A 22,511-nucleotide genomic window follows, 5' to 3' on the forward strand; every position below is an offset into this window, starting at 1 on the left:
TATTTTTATTTTTGGTGGATTATTTTTTTTCAATTTTTTTAAAATATTTTTTTTATTTTTTTTTTCACTTTCTGACACTTTTTTACTTTTATTCTTTGCCCCACTATGGGACTTTCACTTTTTTTTATTCTGATCGCCTGTATAGCACAGGGATGGAGCACCATCCCTGTGCTATACAGGCTGTCAGCGCTGCAGATGCAGAAGATATTTTGGTCATGCACTGTGCATAACCAAAATATCTTCCTGCTGTCTGGTGACCCGGATGTTGTCATGACGACATCGGGTCGTCATGGCAACATCTGGGAAGCCGTGGCAGACAGCGCTGGAGGCCGGCAGGAGAGGTAGAGTGACAGTTAGTTGCTAGTGGTCATAACCACGGATACGCAAGGTCCTGTAATGCCCTGCACATGAGGAAAGAGACATAGCAAATCAGAAAAACTATACTACATTTCTAATTGGAGGTATTTGCTAATAATATTATTATTACATCTACTATATATAGGATCATGGAGATGGGAATACCCCTTTAAGGGACTTGAAGATGCGATCATCGCTTGTACTATACACAGCAATGCATCAGCACTGCTACGTATAGTAAAAATCACGATCTCACATTAACGCCAGCTACATGCAGGCTTTCACACAAGAATCATCATGACAAGCACGGAGGTCTTCAGCAGACCCCTGGCTGTCATGGCAACCCATCAGCGGCCCATGATCATGTCACGGTTGCCTAAAGGGCGCTTGGAATGACGCGCCCCCTACTGGCGCGTGTTAAATACTGCTGTTAAACATTGACAGCGGCATTTAACAGATTAACAGCTGTTAGAGGCACATAATGACTGATTAAATCAGCCATTATCTTCCCGAAAAGATGCGGGCTCCATGTGAGAGCCTGCCTCAAAGTCAAGCACACGATGTAAATGTACATCATATGTCGTGAAGGGGTTAAACCTCAAAAAAGTGTAAAAATGGATGAAATGCTGATACTTGTGCTACAGTAACCATAGAAGCATCTGTCTACAGACCTAAAAACACTGAATCAGCAAACTATTAAAACCAACATTTTGGCCATAACTGTATGTATGCAGGCGTTTCACACGCAAGGGAAGCTCACCTGAGATCCCTCTATAACTATTACCTGTATCGAAGGTTATATACAGTGGTGGCCAAAAGTATTGGCACCCCTGCAATTCTGTCAGATAATACTCAGTTTCTTCCTGAAAATGATTGCAATCACAAATTCTTTGGTATTATCTTCATTTAATTTGCTTGCAAGGAAAAAACACAAGAGAGAATGAAGCAAAAATCAAATCATTGATCATTTCACACAAAACTCCAAAAATGGGCCAGACAAAAGTATTGGCACCCTCAGCCTAATACTTGGTTGCACAACCTTTAGCCAAAATAACTGCGAACAACCGCTTCCGGTAACCATCAATGAGTTTCTTACAATGCTCTGTAGACCATTCTTCTTTGGCAAACTGCTCCAGGTCCCTGATATTTGAAGGGTGCCTTCTCCAAACTGCCATTTTGAGATCGCTCCACAGGTGTTCTATGGGATTCAGGTCTGGACTCATTGCTGGCCACCTTAGAAGTCTCCAGTGCTTTCTCTCAAACCATTTTACAGTGCTTTTGGAAGTGTGTTTTGGATCATTGTCCTGCTGGAAGACCCATGACCTCGAAGGCAGACCCAGCTTTCTCACACTGGGCCCTACATTATGCTGCAAAATTTGTTGGTAGTCTTCAGACTTCATAATGCCATGCACACGGTCAAGCAGTCCAGTGCCAGAGGCACCAAAACATCAGGGAACCTCCGCCATGTTTGACTGTAGGGACCGTGTTCTTTTCTTTGAATGCCTCTTTTTTTTCCTGTACACTCTATGTTGATGTTTTTTCCCAAAAAGCTCTACTTTTGTCTCATCTGACCAGAGAACATTCTTCCAAAATGTTTTAGGCTTTCTCAGGTAAGTTTTGGCCAACTCCAGCCTGGCTTTTTTATGTCTCGGGGTAAGAAGTTGGGTCTTCCTGGGTATCCTACCATACAGTCCCTTTTCATTCAGACACCGACGGATAGTACGGGTTGACACTGTTGTACCCTCGGACTGCAGGGTAGCTTGAACTTGTTTGGATGTTAGTCGAGGTTCTTTATCCACCATCTGCACAATCTTGCGTTGAAATCTCTCGTCAATTTTTCTTTTCCGTCCACATCTAGGGAGGCTAGCCACAGTGCCATGGGCTTTAAACTTCTTGATGACACTGCGCACGGAAGACACAGGAACATTCAGGTCTTTGGAGATGGACTTGTAGCCTTGAGATTGCTCATGCTTCCACACAATTTGGTTTCTCAAGTCCTCAGACAGTTCTTTGGTCTTCTTTCTTTTCTCCATGCTCAATGTGGTACACACAAGGACACAGGACAGAGGTTGAGTCAACTTTAATCCATGTTAACTGGCTGCAAGTGTGATTTAGTTATTGCCAACACCTGTTAGGTGCCACAGGTAAGTTACAGGTGCTGTTAATTACACGAATTAGAGAAGCATCACATGATTTTTCAAACAGTGCCAATACTTTTGTCCACCCCCTTTTTTAGGTTTGGTGTGGAATTATATCCAATTTGGCTTTAGGACAATTCTTTTTGTGTTTTTTCATTGAAGACAAATTAAATGAAGATAATAATACCAAAGAATTTGTGATTGCAATCATTTTCAGGAAGAAACTGAGTATTATCTGACAGAATTGCAGGGGTGCGAATACTTTTGGCCACCACTGTATAAGGATACAGAGGTAAAGATAATCAGCAGAAATGGTACTGGCTCAGGCGACCCCCTAATACTGTGCGATGCATCATGGGACTTATAGCAGAGCTGAGAGTAAATGCAAGGAGAAATTTGGGAATGACAATGTGGAGAGAAGCGGGTGGCAGAGACCATCAGGTGGCACAGACCATCAGGTGGCACAGACCATCAGGTGGCACAGACCATCAGGTGGCACAGACCATCAGGTGGCACAGACCATCAGGTCTTAGCTGAAATACTGAAAAGATCGCCAGGCCAGTACAAGAGCCGCTGGGCAAGGGCAGCGCCGACGTACAAATACAAAAAACACAGACACAAAGCTATGCTACAGAAGCCGCGGTATGTCAGATTTTATTATATCATAAAATGTTCCCAAGAAATCAAAGGTCCTTTTTAAATGTTAAAAAAATGCCAGAAAGACTTCGTACAGGACTAGACTTACCAATAAAATTCACACACTCCGATAGGTGCCTCGGCTGAAAGGGGCCTTCATACGCAGTTTTACTTTTGTCAAACAAATATACCATATAGCTGTCCCACCCTCGCTATGTACAGAAAGAAAAACAGAAACAATGGTTCTCATTAACTTCTGATTATTTGTACAGATGACAGAGCCAGAATAATACCACCTAGAGAGCTGCCACTACCACCCTTTTATGCGACTATGAATGGACTAGAATTAGGCTCAAGGAAGAATGGGCTGAAACAAAGTGTGGCTGTGACTAGTTCTGTAACAGAATGGTGAGCAGAGGCGAGCTGTGATACCAATCATCGCAACACGGGTATGTGCACGGCAAGCCGCCATTCTGCCATTCAGTGAGTGTCCCAGCAACATCCCCACAGGAGGGTACAACCCTAGGGGGCTGACTGTAGTGGAGCTACAACAACCAGCTACAGTATAGGAGGCAAAGAAAGATATAAAAGACACTAAAAACAGATGAAGTAGGTTACATTTGTGTACCCAAATTAATTAACCAGGATGATTAACAGTTAGGGTGGTGTTCACACGTTGCATTTTTTGCCACGTTTTTCCTGATAAAAAAACCACAGCATTTTACTGTCCCGGCAAAGTGAATGAGATTCCTGAATTCTCAGGCACGTGCTGCTTATTTTTTCTTGCAGGTTTGAAGCATTTTCAGATCTGCAGCATGTCAATTCTTTCAGGGTTTTCCAACCATTTTAATGAATGGGAAAAAAAAGCATCAAAATTGCACGATTTTTCTGTAGCGTTTTTCCTGCCAAGAGAGAAGCTTTTTACGCAAAAATGTATGCAGCAAATACTTAACGTGTGCACATACCCTTACTCAGCAGCAAAAGTTCTTTACATTGAGGCACACAGAAGGCAGTAGTTATAGGCTGCCACCACTAAGCCAAAATGTTAGCCCCTAGTACACAGGCTATACCCCTCTTACAGGCACTAAGTTACCAGTTTGTCTAAAAGCAGGAGGATCAACTGGGATAAGATAATATAATGGGAATGGTGACCCAAAAACAAAACTTAACCCCTTCACAACATGGTCAAATTCAGTTTTCGGATTTTTCCTCCACTTCTTTCAAGAGCCATAACTCTTTATTTTTCTGTCCACAGACTTATGAAGGCTTGTTTTTTGCAAGATGAGTTGTACTTTTGAATGACCCCCTTTATTTTACCACATAGTGTACTGGAAAACAACTACAAAATTCCAAGTGGGGAGATATTGTGAAAAAAACCTGCAATTCTGACATGGTTTAAGGAATTGTTTTTACGGTGTACATTTTGGGGTAAAAATGACCTCACAATAGGATTCTGCTCATCAATACGATTATGGCGATACCAAACATGTCCAGTTTTTTTTTTTATTTTAGTGGTGGAAAAAAAAAAATCAGAAGTTTGCAACAAAAAAAATTTTGGGGTTGTGTCGCCATTTTCGGAGACCTGTTATGTTTTCATTTTTCGGCCGATGGAGCAGTGCGGTGTGACTTGCTTATGATTTGCTGGGTGAGACGACGTTTATTGACATCATTTTGGGATAGATGTGATGTTTTGACGCTGGTTACAGCATTTTTTGTGGTATTGCAGGGACCACAAAAACATAATTTTGGAGTTCTTTAAATTTTTCATTCATGGTGTTTACCGATCAGGTTAATTATTTTTATATTTTGAACGGGTGATTTGAACTTATGTTTTTTTTTCACATTCGTTTAAAACAATTTTGTCCTTTACTTCTCACTGCTCTTGTTAGAGCCCTTAGGAGACTTGAAGCTAAGATCATCGGATTGCATTTGCTATATACAGCAATACCCAGCATTGCTGTACATAGCATAAATCACGGTCTCCTTTGAAGCCCAGCCACAAAAACAGTTTTCCAATTGAGAGATCAAGACTTGCAGCCATTCTTGAAAATTAACAGTTTGCTTTTCGTTTGTTTAAAGCTCATTGCCTAGAAGACCGACCACCGCTGATGTCTAACTTGGATTATTAGGTAACAGCGCGATCCAGTGATCCTGGCCATCTTCAAAACAGTGTTTACAAACTCTATAGAAATTGAAGGTGGAAATAACCTTCAACCCCTTCATGACCTTTGAGGCACATGTCTGAGCCCACATCTTTTCCTGCACTTGATGAAGTGACTCACATGCATGGGTGGAGTGGTGCCCCACCCACGGCTGTTAACCAGTTAAATCCTGCTTTCAATAACTGACAGCGGGATTTAAACGCTACCGGCCAAAAGCACGTCACAATTCCCACCCATCAGCACCTGTCACATAATCGCAGGGCGTCAATGAGTTGTCATGACAACCAGAGGTCTGCAGAAGACCACTATGCCTGTCATTGCGATACTCCTAGGAACGCCAGCTCGTGGCCGGCATAGGTCTGACTCACCTAGGACGAGGTCAGAGACTTGTTGTTCACCAAAAATACCGCCTACTACTGAGGGATCTAACTTAGCTGGTTGCAGGGTCATCTGCTTGATTCGCCCGACTGTGGGGTCTCCACTGGTGGGTCCGACTCACTCTGAGAAGTAGTCAAAGTAGCATCTGGGTGGCAAGGTCATCTGAGGGATTGCCAGCAGTGTAAATTGCCACAGATTAGCCCATGGAAACTTGCGCTTACATGACGTTAAACAGAGCAGGCTGGCGAGTACCATCTCTACTAGCTTCGAACGTTATGGGCTACTGAGGCACTGCAAGTGTCAGTCGTCCAGCAGATAAACAGCCTATCTGGTCCTGGAGAGTGACTTTGCACACCTGCAGGTGGCCAGTGGTGGTGCTGCAACATGTGGTGAAGTCGTGAGATGCAGCATAGTGAGGCTGGACGGCTGCCTGCATGGCGAGGCCGCAATGGCTGGTACCTGTGGATAGGCCACGATAGTCGGTGACCCTGGATAGGCGGAATGGAAACTGCGGAGATGCCGGTGGCTTGATGCCCCCAAAAGATATTAGGCTTACGTGGAAGTGCAGCCCTAAAGCTGTGCGGTGCAGCCGGCGGTGGAGATGAGGCATGGAAGTAGTGCTGTTGGCAAAGGCTCATCTTGAACATCGTCCCTAGAAAGACACCCCAAGATGGTGGTGCCTAGGGAAAACAGAAAGAGGGAGCGGAAGGAGTAGATTCTACCCGGACGGAGAGTTGCAAACCAGCCTGATGGGAAAGGGGGGTGTGACCTGCTACACCAAAATGAAGTTGAGGACTAAGGACCCAGGGGCATTGTGGGCTACACCTTTTCGACCAGAAAGTAAGATATGTGGTCGCCAAGCCGTGAGGGCCCGTAGACAGCCGCAACCAGCGGGAAGGAATGCCTAGGAGACGCAGAGATGTGCACAATAGAAGGAGAGGGACAAAGAAAAAAAATGACTGGACAAGGCGCTGGATAGCTGAGAAAACACCACAAATCTGCGAGAAAGAAGTCGCAGTAGCAGCTGTAGACAGGGCCAGCACTTCGAAGGACCAAAGCAAGGGACAGTATAGCAAAGTATAGTCGGCACTCCGTACTTGTGTTGTGGTGGATAGTATTCCAAAGAATAAAGCAGGTCCTGGCACTCACGTGTAGCAAATCAACTCATTTATTCCACAATTAGGTTATGCTAACCTATACACTACCGTTCAAAAGTTTGGAGTCATTTAGAAAATTTCATTATTTCTGAAAGAAAAGCAGATTTCTTTTCAATGAAACTAACATTAAATGAAACAGAAATACACTCTAAACACTGTTAATGTGGTAAATGACTATTCTAGCTGGAAAACACAAAATTGTCTGAGTGACCCCAAACTTTTGAATGGTAGTGTATGTGGAATAAATGAGTTGATTTGCTACACGTGAGTGCCGGAACTTGCTTTCTTCTTTCAAAGCAAGGGACATACAGTACTTAACGGTTTTGAAGAAACTTGATCTTGTGGTCCTGAATCACTCATCTGCTCGTTGCAACACGTCGCGCTCAGGGAGTCTGGCAGGCAGGAGTTAAAAGGCAAAGGAAATTCATCCTGGGCACCTGATCACCGACTGCGTCAAGGTACAATATTCTTGTCATACCGACAAGAGAAAATATACACTGACCAGTACAGGTTGTACTCTCCATTGCTTAGTGGGTTGAATCAGGGTGGCCCATCTCACTCTGTTACCCAACATAAAGGAGAAAGTTGATGCAGGAAAAAATTCTAGGTAAAAACAGACTTGAAACTCAGACCAGAGTTTGCTTCCAACATGTCCAGCTGTAGGCTGCAGGGGAAAAGCCGACTTTTTTTGTAAGATGTATTCTTAGTATCAGCCTCTATGTGGCAGCATATTACCCATCATTTCTGTGTCCTCCAGTGAAGCACGCCAGAGAAATGATTAGCTGAGTGTTTGCAGGAAACATGTAACCTGTGTTGGGGCAGTGGCTAAATGGTGGCAGTCTATAAGCATGGTTACTGTGCTTCAGGTACACAGATAAGAAATGGATACTGAAAAGTGTCCTGTGTTATTTTACGAGACAGCACAATCAGACATACGTAGGGTAAAGAAGAATATGAACACGGCACAAATGCCTTTTATGAAGTCATAGGTGAACCCAGAAATAAGGTGGCAGACCTTTGGATAGAAATGTAATGTGGTTCATCAAACAAAACATGCTGATTGCGAAGACGATCAAAAAATATTGCTTTCAAAAGTATGAATGATGCAAACATGACAATTCCTTCTTACCACTCCATCGATTACACATTGGGAAGCAGGCTTCCTGGGATCAAGAGATATTCCCATCTCAAGCAACAATTCTTGGTTGCATGTTGTTATTCCAGTCTCTTTCTCAATGCGAGACTGCAGGGAGTGCAGACTTTCATCTGGTGGCAGGAGGAAGGACAAAATCTTTGCAGATGTCATGTTCAAAATGTGGACAATCTTCAATGAAGTAAAATGAATGAGCAATGATTATCCAATACACTCTTCTAACACACGATAAAAGAATGAATATATAACCAAGGCCATACCTTTAGATTCAGAATATGGTCCATTAACAGAAAGCAGTGTGGCCTGCCAGTGTCGTTATCCATACCGCCACCTCTCTGCTGAGGATCCCAGTTTAGAACTAATTGTAGCCAAGTCTCCAGCTGATCTACCATGATGCTAAAGAAATGAAGGGTGAAAAAACAAAACACATGTATCTTCATGTTTGTAGCATTATGTTCCCAAACGTTTTCCATGTTGTATTTCTCTCTCTAAGCAAATAGTGGCTTACATACATCTGTTCTCTCAATCTGTACCAATTCCTTGTCTGCACACAATTTTCTTTTTAATATTTATAGAGTTTTATTGGTTTGCCACAAGGGTTTCTTTCATGCAGCACTGGTATTCTTCACATTTATAGAGAAAATTACCAAAAGTTTATTCATAAAATAATGCGGTGGAATGACATGTGATGCCAGGTGCCCAATCAGCGCTGGCGTCACTGTCCCCGCCTCCTGTCGAAATGACCATGAAGAGGAAGTCTGGGATCAGCAGCAGCCTGGAAATCCGCTTCAATTTATTCGAAGGTGGAGACAGTGATGCCAGCGCTGATTGGGCACCGGGCATCACGTGTCATTCCACTGTACCAGGGCTCCAGGACCGCGAGTGCAGACACCGCTGGAAAGGCGCTTTCATGGGAAGTGAATATACGTTTTTTCATCTTATCAGGGCCGGACATTTAGTTCAAGAAGGGGTTGTCCTAGTATTGGAAAACCCCTTTAAGAAAATGTGCAAATAAAAATCACGACATGTTGAAACTGCCTCAGCATTACATTTTTACTACCTATTTTATGGATTTAAGGGATACCAAATATGTCCGTTATTTCCAGATGTTAGATTTTTTTAAAAAGTGCTTAACAGTGAGATTATAGCGTATTTTTCAGACTATAAGAAGCACTTTTTTCCTCCAAAATTTTGGAGGAAAGTGGGGGATGCGTCTTATAGTCCGAATATATTATATTATATATATATATATATATATATATATATACACACACACACACACACATACATACATACACACTGCTCAAAAAAATAAGGGGAACACTCAAATAACACATCCTAGATCTGAATGAATGAAATATTCTCATTGAATACTTTGTTCTGTACAAAGTTGAATGTGCTGACAACAAAAATCATCAATGGAACCACAGACTGTCCAGGAGTTGGCGGATGCTTTAGTCCAGGTCTTGGAGGCGATCCCACAGGAGACCATCCGGAACCTCATCAGGAGCATGCCCAGGCATTGTAGGGAGGTCATAGAGGCTCGTGGAGGCCACACACAATACTGAGCCTCATTTTGATTTGTTTTAAGGACATTACATCAAAGTTGGATCAGCCTGTAGTGTGTTTTTCCACTTTAATTTTGGGGGTGACTCCAAATCCAGGCCTCCATTGGTTAATAAATTTGATTTCCTGTTTGCACAATTTCATTTAAGGTCTCCAGTCTCTCACGTGGTGGTTGACGTCGCTCCTATTTATCTGGGGTCGCCTCTTACGCCCCATGAAGTGGCAGGTTCTCACCAAGGATGCCAGCGTTATCGAGTGGGGGGGCATTTTCCGCCACTTGTCGGTTCACAGATCCTGGAACAGTTAGGAAAGACTCCTCCTAATCAATGTGTTGAAGCTCAAAGCCCTCCGCATGGCTTTTCTACATTGGCAGCACCTGGTGCTGGGATTGCCCATCACGATCCAGTCAGGCAACGCCAAGGCAGTGGCCTATATCAACAGCCAAGGAGGGTCGTGGAATCTATCCGCCATGTCAGAGGTGGCAGAGATACTGTGATGGGCAGAGGACAAAGTTCCTCTAGACTCAGCAGTTCATATACGCGGAGTGGACTTCTTGAGCCACCAGCAAGTAGCGGCACGAGAATGGGCTTTTCACCCAGGGGTGTTCAAAGACATTTGTCGTTAGTAGAGCACAACAGATGTCAATCTGTCGGCATCCAGACTACACCAAAAAATAACAAGATTAGTAGCAAGTTCTCAGGATCCTCAGGCAGTCGCGAGCGACTCATTGGCAATTACTTGGTCCCAGTTCTCCCTGCCTTACCTATTCCTGCCTCCATTCCACCTCTACCTCCTCTGCTCAGACTCTTCAAGAAGGTCAAGGCAGAGGGGATACCAGTTATCCTTATCGCACCAGATTGTCCTCGGAGGGCCTGGCAAGCGGACGTGATCAACCTTTTGTCAGATGTCCCGTAGACTCTTCATCAACGTCCAGATCTCTGACTCATCGTCCGTTCTTCCAACAGAATTTAAAGTCGCTCAATTTAACGGCATGGCTATTGAAGTGGCAATTGGGAGGGCAGCGGTTTTGTCAGAATCAGTTATCCAAACCATGGTTAGGGCACTTAAGCCCTCCTCGCTGTGCATCTAGCACCGCACTTTGAAGGCCTACTTTTGCTGATGCGAGTCTTCTGGAATTTCTCCAATGTCCTTTTCTCTGCCTGTACTGCTCACCTTCGTGCAGCCAGGGCTGGAGTCAGGGTTGTCATTTAGTTCTCTCAATATGCCCTTAAAAGTTCACTTTTATTTATATTGTTTTAAAAGCATATAGGACTCAAATTCTTTAAAACATACATGAAGCTCACAGCAATGAATGCAGATAGTGTGACAAGGGTTACGCATTGTCAAGACCCGGGGTCCTCTGTGGGCGTAACAGTACTCAGACAACCCAGGGTGAGGATAAAACAGCGTGGCAATACTTTATTGAACCACAAAGCGGACAACAAACAGATAGAACAGTCCCAGCAAATACCCAAGATGATACAACATTACACAGTCTCACCCTTCCGCTCCGCCCGCCTGAGATAGAATAGATGCGACTTTGGGACTTCCAGGGCCAACTACCTCGACCAGTCGCCCCCCCCCCCCCCCCCCCCCGTTTCTGGCTGACCCCCACAGATAGAAGGTAGTGGCAAGCTTAGGAAGCTAGCAGTTCATCAATGTACAAGGCCAGGAGACTCGAGGGTCCCAACCTGGCCTCTCTGAGAGTTTCCATGGGGCCAGATGACCAGCGGGTCCCAATGCAGCTTCTCCGAATGTCTCCATGAGTTCCAGACGACCGGTGGGTCCCTCCTGGCAACCCCAAACAAAATATCCATTGGGCCAGGTGACTTCATTGTCCCAACCTGGTCTCCCCAAATGAATCCATGGGCTCTCTGATGGTTAATGGAGCAGATCTGTATCTTTCCAGTCGGGGCAGATACCCTTAGGCTGGAACCATTCATGTAGAATCCAAATCTGTGTCTCTTTGGATGGAGACAGCATGCAATCCATCTACTGTGCTGAAGGATGTCTCTCATTCTCCTTGTATAGTCTTTCTGATGCTCCTTGATTCTGCTTGCAGCACTACAGATATCCATGTTTATATTTACATCTGCGTAAGGTTATCAGTCACAGGTTAGGGGAAAAGGCAGCACTCAGATCTCATTATTTGAGCTAATCAATTTACATAGTTGGTATACAGTGGGCTCTTTAAACCAACATTCAGCTGACTTTTAGTACAATATGTACTTAGCATTTTAGCACACAATGTTTCTAAACCCAAGAGGAGATAACAATCAGGGTTATACATATACTGGTCTGTCCTAATTAACCAGGCACATAAATACACAAAGATAATAGTGTATGTCTCTTTACTTACCAAATATAAACGTCTGGCTTCTTAACATTATAGACTGTATCGTCACACGTACAATCAGGGTATCTAAGGGGTAACGTTTCTCCTTGCGGAGAGTGACATATTAAGCATGTCAAGGTGAGCAGACTTTTTAAGCCGCAATGCTCCTCTGGGAAATATGCAAATTATCTCTTCAGAGAGGAAGAGAACTAGAACTCTAGTGCCACCTATAGAAAGTAGCAATCCTAAAAGTCAATATTGACCCTTTAACGAGCCTTGTCACATTACTTAGGATAAAAGCCAGAACCAGAAACTCAATTTGCAAAAACTGTGTTTTGGGGTACTGCTCCTCATCAGTGCAAAGTGTGAGTTCTGGTTTGGCTGGGTGAGAGGCATCAGACCGGTATCTAAGGGGTAACTTTTCTCTTTGCAGAGAGTGACATGTTAAGAATGTCAAGGTGAGGAGACTTTTTAAGTGCAGATTTTACTGTTATGGCTTGAGGGTGCCATGACCCACTAGGAGATCCCCTGAGGTGCCTAACAGCATCATTCCCCATAAGTGACCCCATTTTACAAACTACACCTCTCAATGAACTCATCTATGGGTGCAGTGATCATATTAACATCACAGAATTTTATACCATTGGGCAGTGAAGAAAAAAATTACATTTTCACCGCAAAAAAAGTTTGTTTTAGCCCCAGATCAAATGGGGATAATGGATAAAACTGGCACCAAAATTTGTCCCACAATTTCTGCTGAATGTGGCAATACCTCATATGTGGCAGTACAGTAATGCTTAGCCACACGGCAACACTCGAGAGGGACAGAGCGCTATTTGCCTCCTGGAGCGCAAATTTTCCTAGAATTGTTTGCGGACTCCAAATACAGAGACTCTAAATGCTAGAAGAGCAGAATCCTCCCCTCAAGTGACCCCATTTTGGAAATTATACCACTGCCAAACATGTCGATGCTAAATGTGGTTTAGGCACACATTGGAGCTCAGAAGAGCGGGGTGTGGGGGGGGAGGGAGTATTAGAATTTCAGAATGCAGAATTTGCTGAATTTCTTTTGGGGGCGAGGAGCTATTTCGCTTTTCCAGAGCCTTTGTGCTACCATTAACGTGGAAGCCCCCTATATTTGCATTGACAGATGATGGACCTGAGTGTTTTTTTTTTGTGGATTGAGGTGAAGCTTTTATTGGGAACATTTTACATAACATTTGGGATCACATTTATCCGGTGCCCTACGCTGGCTGAGCAATTGCTTTGGGGTTTCCATCTATATCTCTGAGTGATGTGATTCAGGTGACATCTCCCAGGGAATCCATTCACTATAATGAGGCAACAGAGTTACTCTGGACTCTGTTCAGCGTTGTCCTTTTCAGAAATGCACAAAACTGCAGCCAACCGCACTTTTATGCACGCCTAAAAAGACGGACACTGCTGGATCACAGGTCAGACAGCGTCCACAGTGTCTCCATCTGCCTCATTACAGGGAATCTTCCTCCGGGACAGTCATGTAAGGGCTTTTTTTTGCGGGACGAGTTTCGGGCACATGAAATTTTTTGATCGCTTTCTATTCCAATTTTTGGGGAGGGAGAATGAACAAAAACCGGCAATTCAGGAATTTTTTTTTTTATGCCGTTCTGCCATAAAATTGATAAGGCAGCTTTATTCTTCAGGTTGGTGTGATTACAGCGATACTACATTTATAGAGTTTTTTTTATGTTTTGGCGCTTTTACACAATAAAAACTTTTATAGAAAATTTTTTTTTTTTTGCATGCTTTATTCTGAGAGCTATAACTTTTTTATTTTTCGGCTGATGGTGCTGTATGGCAGCTTGCTTTTTGTGGGACAAGATGACATTTTCAGCGGTACCAATTTTATTTATATTCGTTTTTTTATCGCGTTTTACTTCACTTTTTTCCAGCGGTATGATGATAAAGCATCGTTTACTTCGTTTTTTTTTTGTTTTGTTTTTTTACAGAGTTCACTGAAGGGGTTAACTAGTGTGACACTTTTATAGGTCGGGTCGTTCCGGACGCGGCGATACCAAATAGGTGTACTTTTTTTATTTATTTATTTTTTTACATAAAAATGCATATTTATTAGTGTAATATTTTTATTATTATTAAGAGATATATATATATATATATACATACATACATACACACATATATATATATATACACACACACACACACATATATATTTTTTTTTTACCATTTTTTACTTTATGGGACTTTCACTTTTTTCCCTTTGATCAAAGGTATAATGCATTGCAATGCACTAGATTGCAGTGCATTATACCTAAAATGAAAGCTCCTGAGACCATGCAGTCAGCATGGTCTCAGCAGCTTTCCATAGCTTGGTGACCCGGGGGTTGTCATTATGACCCCTGGTCACCATGGCAATGATCGGGCCCCGCGATTACATTGCGGGGGCGCCGATCTGAAGGCAGAGGGCTCTCCCGTCCCTCTGCCTGCCTCCTGAACGCTGTGATCACGCTTGATCGAAGTATTCAGGGAGTTAACAGCCAGGGACAGTGATGACACCGCCCCTGGATGTTTAGTGCCTTAGCTCAGCCACTGGCAACACTGACCTGAGGCACTGATCGGGCAGGAGGTATTGATATTACAGCATCTCCAGCGCGATCATGCTGAGATCGGTCAGTCAGATTGACTGACTGATCGTAGCGGTCTGGCTGCGGGGACCGACGGTATAGGTCCCTGCTTCCCGTGCCGATCAGCTGTCTGTGACAGCTGTCGGCACAAAACTGTCATTGCGTGTTTACACACAATGAAAGTTTAAATGCATGATGGGGATAACTGGTCCTGGTGCGCTTACTAGCATCTGGCCATGACGGGTTATCCCCGTCATTGGGTGTTATGGGGTTAATCTAGTCTTGGCGGCTTCTTCAGTCTCCACCATTTGAGCCTCTCAGAGAGATTTCTGTGAATCTTGTCTATAAAGTAGCTTTCCTTATAGCTATCAGCTCTATTAGGAGAGTATCAGAGTTTTCTGCTCTCTCTTGTCGAGCTCCTTTCCTCATTCTGCACCAGAATAAGGTACTGTTGAGAAATGCTCCTTCCTTCCTCCCCAAGGTTGTTTTGGCTTTCCACCATAATGAAGACATTGCCTTGCCTTGCTTTTGCCCTTTGCCTTCTCACTCGATTGAGAAGGCTTTGCACAAATTAGATGCTGTCAGGGCCATACTGTGCTACTTATCAGCCACCGCTCCATTTAGACAGTTTGATTCCTTGTTGGTCATACCAGTTGGTCCTTTCAGGGGCCTGGCCACGTCTAAGACAACAATTGCTCATTGGAATAGGACAGCCATCATTTAGGATTATACAGCCAAGGTCAGGGCACCTCCTTTTAGGCTTAAGGCACACTCTACTCGGGCGGTGGGGGTTTCTTGTGCAGTTTGCCACCAGGCACTGGTTTTGAAACTCCTGACCAAGCAGCTACTTTGTCATCTGTACATACCTTTTTCAAGTTTTACAGATCCACACCTTTGCTTCTGCAGCTTCAAGTCTTGGCAGAAAGATTTTGCAGGCGGCTGTTGCTCAGGCTTCGGCCTGAGCAAGAATGGAGAATTTGGTGGTAAGAGTATATTATTTATTTTCCCACCCCAGGGAAACCTTTAGGAAATTAAGATTTTTTTTGTACTTGTTGTAAAATTTGTTTCTCCATAGTCTTCATTGGGGGACACAGCACCCACCTTTAGTTGCCCGCAGGATAGGTCATCAATGTCTGATTGGTGGGGGTGCAACACCCTAGCCGACCAGCTGTTCACGGTGCTGGCAGCAGCCAAAGTGCTCAGTTACGCAGCTGCTCAGTCAACAAATAGTGGCCGCGGCCAGGTACTGCACATTCGCCCCTTAATCAAATCAATAAGGGGCGGATGTCCAGTACCCGGTGGCGTTCTTTCCTTTGAGTGTTGTGGCCGACTTATGATTGGTCAGAATCATACTGAAAGCAGAAGTACCCCAGTGAAAACTGTCTGATAAATTCCCCTTGGTCTTAACAAAAGTTAACTCATTAGTGGCCACACTGCTAATATCTCTGTAACAGGGGAAAAAAAAACAAAAAAAAACAACAACATTTAGCTCTGCAACCACTATTACATCCTGGGTCCAGTTCAACATGAAAAATTTGAAAGGTCAATTCACCATTAAAAAGGCTTTAATTTAATAACTTATTTGCGAAATGTAACAATATTTTTAGTCTAATAACATACCTGCACAAATTGTTGGGCTGTGGCAAGTGTGTGCTGAATCTAATTTCCCCCAACATCTCTTCGAAAGCATAAATGTGTTTAGGGTCTTTCTTCTTGATCTTCTCATGCCTTCAAAATATGAATCAATTAAATAGATGAGATAGTGGAGAACAAGACATTCTCCAATTTGTCCTTAAAGAGGCTGGCCACTACTTTTCTATTGAAGGCCTATCTTTAGGATAGGCCATCAATATCTGATCAGTGATGGTGCAACACCTGGCACCCAGTGCAGATCAGCTGTTATTGTCACTGGCCAGAAGTTGGAACACAGTCCAGTTGGACTGGTGGAGGTGCCTATGGATAGGCCATCAATAAGAAAGTAGTGGTCACTCTCTTTAACAATACATTACAAAATGTGCCACATAGAAAGATATCTTCTTACTCCTCCCTACAGAAACAAGTATTTGTCTATACGGAACAATGAAGATCCAAGTCTTGGAAGCCCAAAGGTTTCTCCAGCTCAGACAATGCTGTGCAGCAATGCATTCATTTATGAACTATTGTTCGAAGAATCATGTGTACATTCCAAGAAACAGAATAAAAGATCAAAGTTACAAGGGGAATAAATTGAAAATAAAGGTATGAGGAACATGCTTTGTAACAAAACTGCCCAAAGAAGCCACAGAAATATTTGTGACTCACCCTTACTTTAAAGGGAATCTGTCACTACATTTGACCTATCTAAACTATTAATATGGGCATACAAGTTATAGACCGCTGAGGAGAGTGATCCCTGTATGTCTCATATCAGATGTCTTGTTGTTGTGAAATCATCTTTTATCACTTTATATAAATGATGTCTTCCAGGTTATGGGGAGGATGCTGCCTGGAAGATAACTCTGCCTCCAGAGATTATTTTACATGCAGGAAGAGATACCAGTATGATGTGTGACGGCTGCTCTCTGCTCTCCTGATCCCGAAAGTCCCAGAAAGAGCAGGGGTGTAAATAATTAAATTACAGGTTATAGTGAAGTATTTTCTCATAAAACCACATATTAATCTTCTGAGTGAGTAATCTATAACAAGCTGCCTGCAGATTGAACTGCAATTTTCATGGTGACAGGCTCACTTTAGGCCGAGATCTCAGTCTCCAGCACCATTTTATTGAAGACCAGATGAGCGGTAGTAAAAATAGACAGCGCATGTGCAGCCATTGAAGTTTCGAACAGGAGGCATTACACTGAAGAATCATTGACGCATCATTGAAACACCGGAGACAGTTGGAGGGGCCAGAGCAGGAGGAGATGACCCCCCACCAAGTCCAGTCCCTGTGCACGGAAATATCACTAGACGAAAACTTAAAATCATGAATAAAAGAACCACAGTTATCAATTTAATTAGTAGAACAGCGCCATTATGACTATGCCTTTACTTTATATTGCTAAATCCTGCTCAAAGGTTTTCTTTAAAGAGGTTGTGCACTTTTGGATAATTTCTTATATGTGAATATGCTCCCAAATATAGAAGACAAAAAAAAAAAACATATACCTCCAGCACTTGCCCTGTTCAAGAAATGTACACGCTTTGTCTCCCCCTTTGTAAAATGAGCCTTTCAGTGCTCACGTGACAGCTGTATTTATTCATTTTTCTCACTTATATAGCACCATTAATTCCACAGCGCTTTACAGACATTATCGGCACTGTCCCCATTGGGGCTCACAATCTCCATTCCCTATTAGTATATCTTTGGAGTGTGGGAGGAGGAAACCCACACAAATACGGAGAGAACATACAAACTCCTTGCAGATGTTGTCTTTGGTGGGATTTGCATCCAGGACCCCCAGCATTGCAAGGCTGCTGTGCTGCCCTAGTTTCAGCTGTATCAGGTGAAACTGTGAAGGCTGCAACCCATGATAGACTGCAGTGCTCATGTAACACCATAAAGTCACGAGCGGCAAGAAACACAGCGCTAACATGACTGCGGTCTTTTTTAATTTGTAACATATTAACATTTGAAAAGGGTCCAGTGGATTGACAAGCCCTTTAAATAATGAAACAAACATACAATGTTAAAATAAATAGAACTTGTAGATTGTGAGCCCTCACGGGCAGGGTCCTCGCTCCTCCTGTACCAGTCGCTGACTCATTTTGTTAAGATTATTGTAAGTGTTTTTGCTATGTATACCCCCTTTTTCAGATGTAGAGCACCATGGAATAAATGGCGATATAATAATAATTATAAATAATAATAAGAACTATACATATTACCCAAGGATCGGAAAGTGTAACACAGCAGTTACTCACCAAGTAAAAGGCTGCATGTTATGTAGGAATGGTCTGAAGCCAGCGATGCATTCAAAAACCATGGTACCAAAGCTCCAGTAATCAACTGTCGCAGTGTAAGGCTTGTTCTCAAAAAGCTCTGGAGCCTTCAGTGAAAGGAAAGAATAGAGATCGGTAACTATTCCATTTTGTTTGCATTTTTCCTATACAAAATCTTAGCATCTTAGCCTCCGTTTCAAAAAAAAGCACATCAAACAACAATGTGACTTTTCAACAATTTTGCAATTAGTGAACATAAACGTCTGTGCCAGGTCTCCTTAGGCCTTGTTTCCATGTATCCAGCCAAACTGTTTATTTTTTCTACAGCATTTTACAAAAACATCTGTTCTTCTCGTACCGGTTCTATCTGTGGTTTTCATGGATAAAACTCATACCCATTAATAGTCTATGGGGCTTCTCATATGTGTGTGGATTTTTGAAGACTGAGTAGTCCGCACAAAATTGTGGAGACATGTCTGATCTTGATCTTAGATCAAACTCGCCAACGCAGGTCTAGGAGTCTGTGAAAAACAATGGGACAACATTCAGATGCCATCCATGGGCTGTCTTGTTTTTCACAGACTGTTTGATAGTAACAGTTGGAGAATTCTCCATAATTTTTTTTCTTTTTAAAATTGAAGAAAAACGGATGAAACTCTGACCAAACTCTGATGGTAAAAACTGATGAAACTCTGCCCAAACTCTGATGGTAAAAACTGATGAAACTGCCCAAACTCTGATGCTAAAAATTGATGAAACTCTGCCCAAACTCTGATGGTAAAAACTAATGAAACTCTGCCCAAACTCTGATGGTAAAAACTAATGAAACTCTGCCCAAACTCTGATGGTAAAAACTAATGAAACTCTGCCCAAACTCTGATGGTAAAAATTGATGAAACTCTGCCCAAACTCTGATGGTAAAAACTGATGAAACTCTGCCCAAACTCTGATGGTAAAAACTAATGAAACTCTGCCCAAACTCTGATGGTAAAAACTGATGAAACTCTGCCCAAACTCTGATGGTAAAACTAATGAAACTCTGCCCAAACTCTGATGGTAAAACTAATGAAACTCTGCCCAAACTCTGATGGTAAAAACTAATGAAACTCTGCCCAAACTCTGATGGTAAAAAATAATGAAACTCTGCCCAAACTCTGATGGTAAAAACTGATGAAACTCTGCCCAAACTCTGATGGTAAAAACTGATGAAACTCTGCCCAAACTCTGATGGTAAAAACTGATGAAACTCTGCCCAAACTCTGATGGTAAAAACGGATGAAACTCTGACCAAACTCTGATGGTAAAAACTAATGAAACTCTGCCCAAACTCTGATGGTAAAAACTGATGAAACTCTGCCCAAACTCTGATGGTAAAAACTGATGACACTGATCAAAACAGTGATGAAATTGGACGTTTTATTGCTCATGAGAAAAATCCTTGACGCTTGAAGGTGGCCTTAGGTATGAGGGAACAGTTTTCTATGGGATTGTTCCTGTTCCGATTCATTTGGTGCCGCAATTGAATAACCCAAAGATGGGAACACAGAGGATCCCCTTTTATGCATACAAAAAGTAAATTATACATACCAGATATTGTAGAGTTCCTACAAAAGAGGTACAGAGGCTTCCCTGATCAAGATCCTTGGCATAACCTAAATCAATGATTTTGTGTACAATCTAGAACAAGGAGAAATAATAATTAATACAACATTTACAAGACAACACTTTCCATAGAGTTGGATTTACCTTTCCACTACAGTCTTGCAGCACAATATTTTCTGGTTTCAAGTCTCTGTGAATGATACGGTTCTCATGTAGATACTGAATCCCGGAGCCTAGACAGAAGTCAATAGAGTTCACCATTCTGTTGCAATAGACATATTCAAAACATTCCTCAAAATGACCGACGTTGTTCATGGATTTTGAGCAAAGTAAAAAATGCTCTTATTTTTAAATAAAGGTCACAAAACTTACTCAAAAAATGACAATTATAATTGAAATTATATCGTAAGGGAGATGGGGGCCTGGAGTACATTTGCTCACAAATGTTATAACGTCATAAAAATTTGCAATCTATTGATTACCAAAAAACATCTGGTAACCCCAACCCACCCCCAAAATGAAGAACATAAAAAAAAAACAAAAAAAAAAAAATACAAAACTGGTGAATACATAAAATAATTTATAAGTGGCGCAAATGAAAAGAATAAGGGGCATATCAAAAACAGGCAAAAAACAAGGTGAAAATGCAATAATGAATTGGGCTCATTATGCTTTGTTATGTTTTCTTGCTAAAATGGGGAATAACGCTTTAAAGGGGTTTTTGACTATTTGGACAACCCCTTCTCAATGACTATGTCCCCCCTTATAAATAAGGATATACTCTCCTCTGAAGCAGGACATCCCTGTGGCCAAGCAGTTGTGGCTTGACTCTCCCCTTTTATAGGTAATTGACATTCGGAGGGAGTCCGAGCTGCAGCTGCTATCCCACTACCTCCACATGTTATGTCTGAAGGGGAGGTCAGGATGTAAGCTGTTGCCCGGGAGGGGCCAGTGCAGACAACGCTGGACCAGCGCCGGCACCGGAGGAGAGTATAGCCGTTAATATTTTACTTGGTGGAAACATGGTGACTAAAAAGAGGCTGTCAGAGTAGTGGACAGCTACTTTAAATCTAGTACAGAGTATCCATTACAATACAATCATCGGCACTGGACCAGAGAGAATACATACCGATGTCACTTAATATATTCAGCACTTGACTTTCCTTCAGACCACAGCAGTTTTCTGGTTTGTTCAAAAGCTAAAGCAAAAATAAGAAAAAAAGATAAGAATACTGCAATTACATGCATTTATTTGGGGTATCAATGCTATAATTGACCTCTTAGTGATAGAGACAATTTTAAGATTAATGACCAAGCCCATTTTTTTCAAATCTGACCAGTGTAATTTTATGCAGTAATAACTCTGGAATGCTTCTACAGTGGCTTGCAAAAGTATTCACACACCCTCACCATCCCCCTTGGCATTTTTCATGTTTTGCTACCTCACAACCTGGAATTTCACTTTTTTAGAGTTTGCATCAGTTCATGTAAAGAACATGCCTACAACCGTGAACACTTGGTTTTCCTTTTGATGTGAAATAAAACAAGAAATAGGACAAAAAAAACTGAAAACTTCAGTGTGCATAACTATTCACCCCCCCTAAAGTCAGTACTTTGTAGAGCCTCCTTTTGCGGCAATTACAGCTGTAAGTCAGTTTGGATAAGTCTCTATGAGCTTTCCGCATCTTGCCTTGATTTTTTGTCCATTCCTCAAGGCAAAATTGCTCCAGCTCCTTCAAGCTAGATGGTTTCCTCTGGTGAACAGCAATCTTCAAGTCTGACCACAGATTCTCAATTGGATTAAGGTTTGGGCTTCGACTCTGGTCACTCCAAAACATTTACACGTTTCCTCTTAGCGACTGAGCCAATTATGTCCTTAATGACCGGGCCAAATTATACTATTCTGACGAGTGTCACTTTATGAGGTAATAATTCTGGAACACTTCAACGGATCCCCCTGATTCGGAGAATGTTTTTTCGTGACATATTGTACTTCATCATAGTGGTGAAATTTCTTTGATCTGACTTGCGTTTCCGAAAATATTGGAAAATGATAGACACATCTGACCCTGGGGACCGCTGGCTAGCTTTTTTCACTCTTCTTCCCTTTATGGATTTCTTCCTGGGAAAGGGATTTATTTTATTTTACTCACTTTTATAGCACAGTTAATTCCACAGTGCTTTACAGACATTATGGGCACTGTCCCTATTGGGGCTCAAAATCTACATTCCCTATCAGTATGTCTTTGGAGTGTGGGAAGAAACCGGAGAACCCGTAGGAAACCCATGCAAACACGGGGAGAACATACAAACTCCTTGCAGATGTTGTCCTTGGTGGGATTTGACCCCAGGACCCCAGAGCTGCCCAGTAACAGTGCTAACCACTGAGCCACCATGCCGTGCATGCATATATCAGCATATATCACACTCGCATAGATGTGTGTGTGCACGCATATACATATATACACAAACGTTATATATC

General features: G+C 42.5%; 1 protein-coding gene across 1 annotated transcript in view; it reads right to left on the bottom strand.

Moving 5' to 3' along the window:
- Nucleotides 1–22,511, bottom strand: part of CHUK (component of inhibitor of nuclear factor kappa B kinase complex) — an 85,987-nt gene that overhangs the window by 37,519 nt on the left and 25,957 nt on the right. Inside the window, exons 4-11 of the mRNA XM_073686081.1 lie at nt 21,159–21,228; nt 20,174–20,262; nt 20,015–20,104; nt 18,410–18,534; nt 16,127–16,234; nt 8,242–8,377; nt 7,958–8,152; nt 3,241–3,343 (exon numbers count right to left, since the gene is read on the bottom strand). Coding sequence (XP_073542182.1) covers nt 3,241–3,343; nt 7,958–8,152; nt 8,242–8,377; nt 16,127–16,234; nt 18,410–18,534; nt 20,015–20,104; nt 20,174–20,262; nt 21,159–21,228 — 916 coding nt within the window. The remainder of the gene's footprint in view (nt 1–3,240; nt 3,344–7,957; nt 8,153–8,241; nt 8,378–16,126; nt 16,235–18,409; nt 18,535–20,014; nt 20,105–20,173; nt 20,263–21,158; nt 21,229–22,511) is intronic.

This window comes from Phyllobates terribilis, unplaced genomic scaffold (genome assembly GCF_046119375.1).
Source record: "Phyllobates terribilis strain yellow unplaced genomic scaffold, ASM4611937v1 Scaffold_5__5_contigs__length_657084704, whole genome shotgun sequence".
Taxonomy (NCBI): Eukaryota; Metazoa; Chordata; class Amphibia; order Anura; family Dendrobatidae; genus Phyllobates; species Phyllobates terribilis.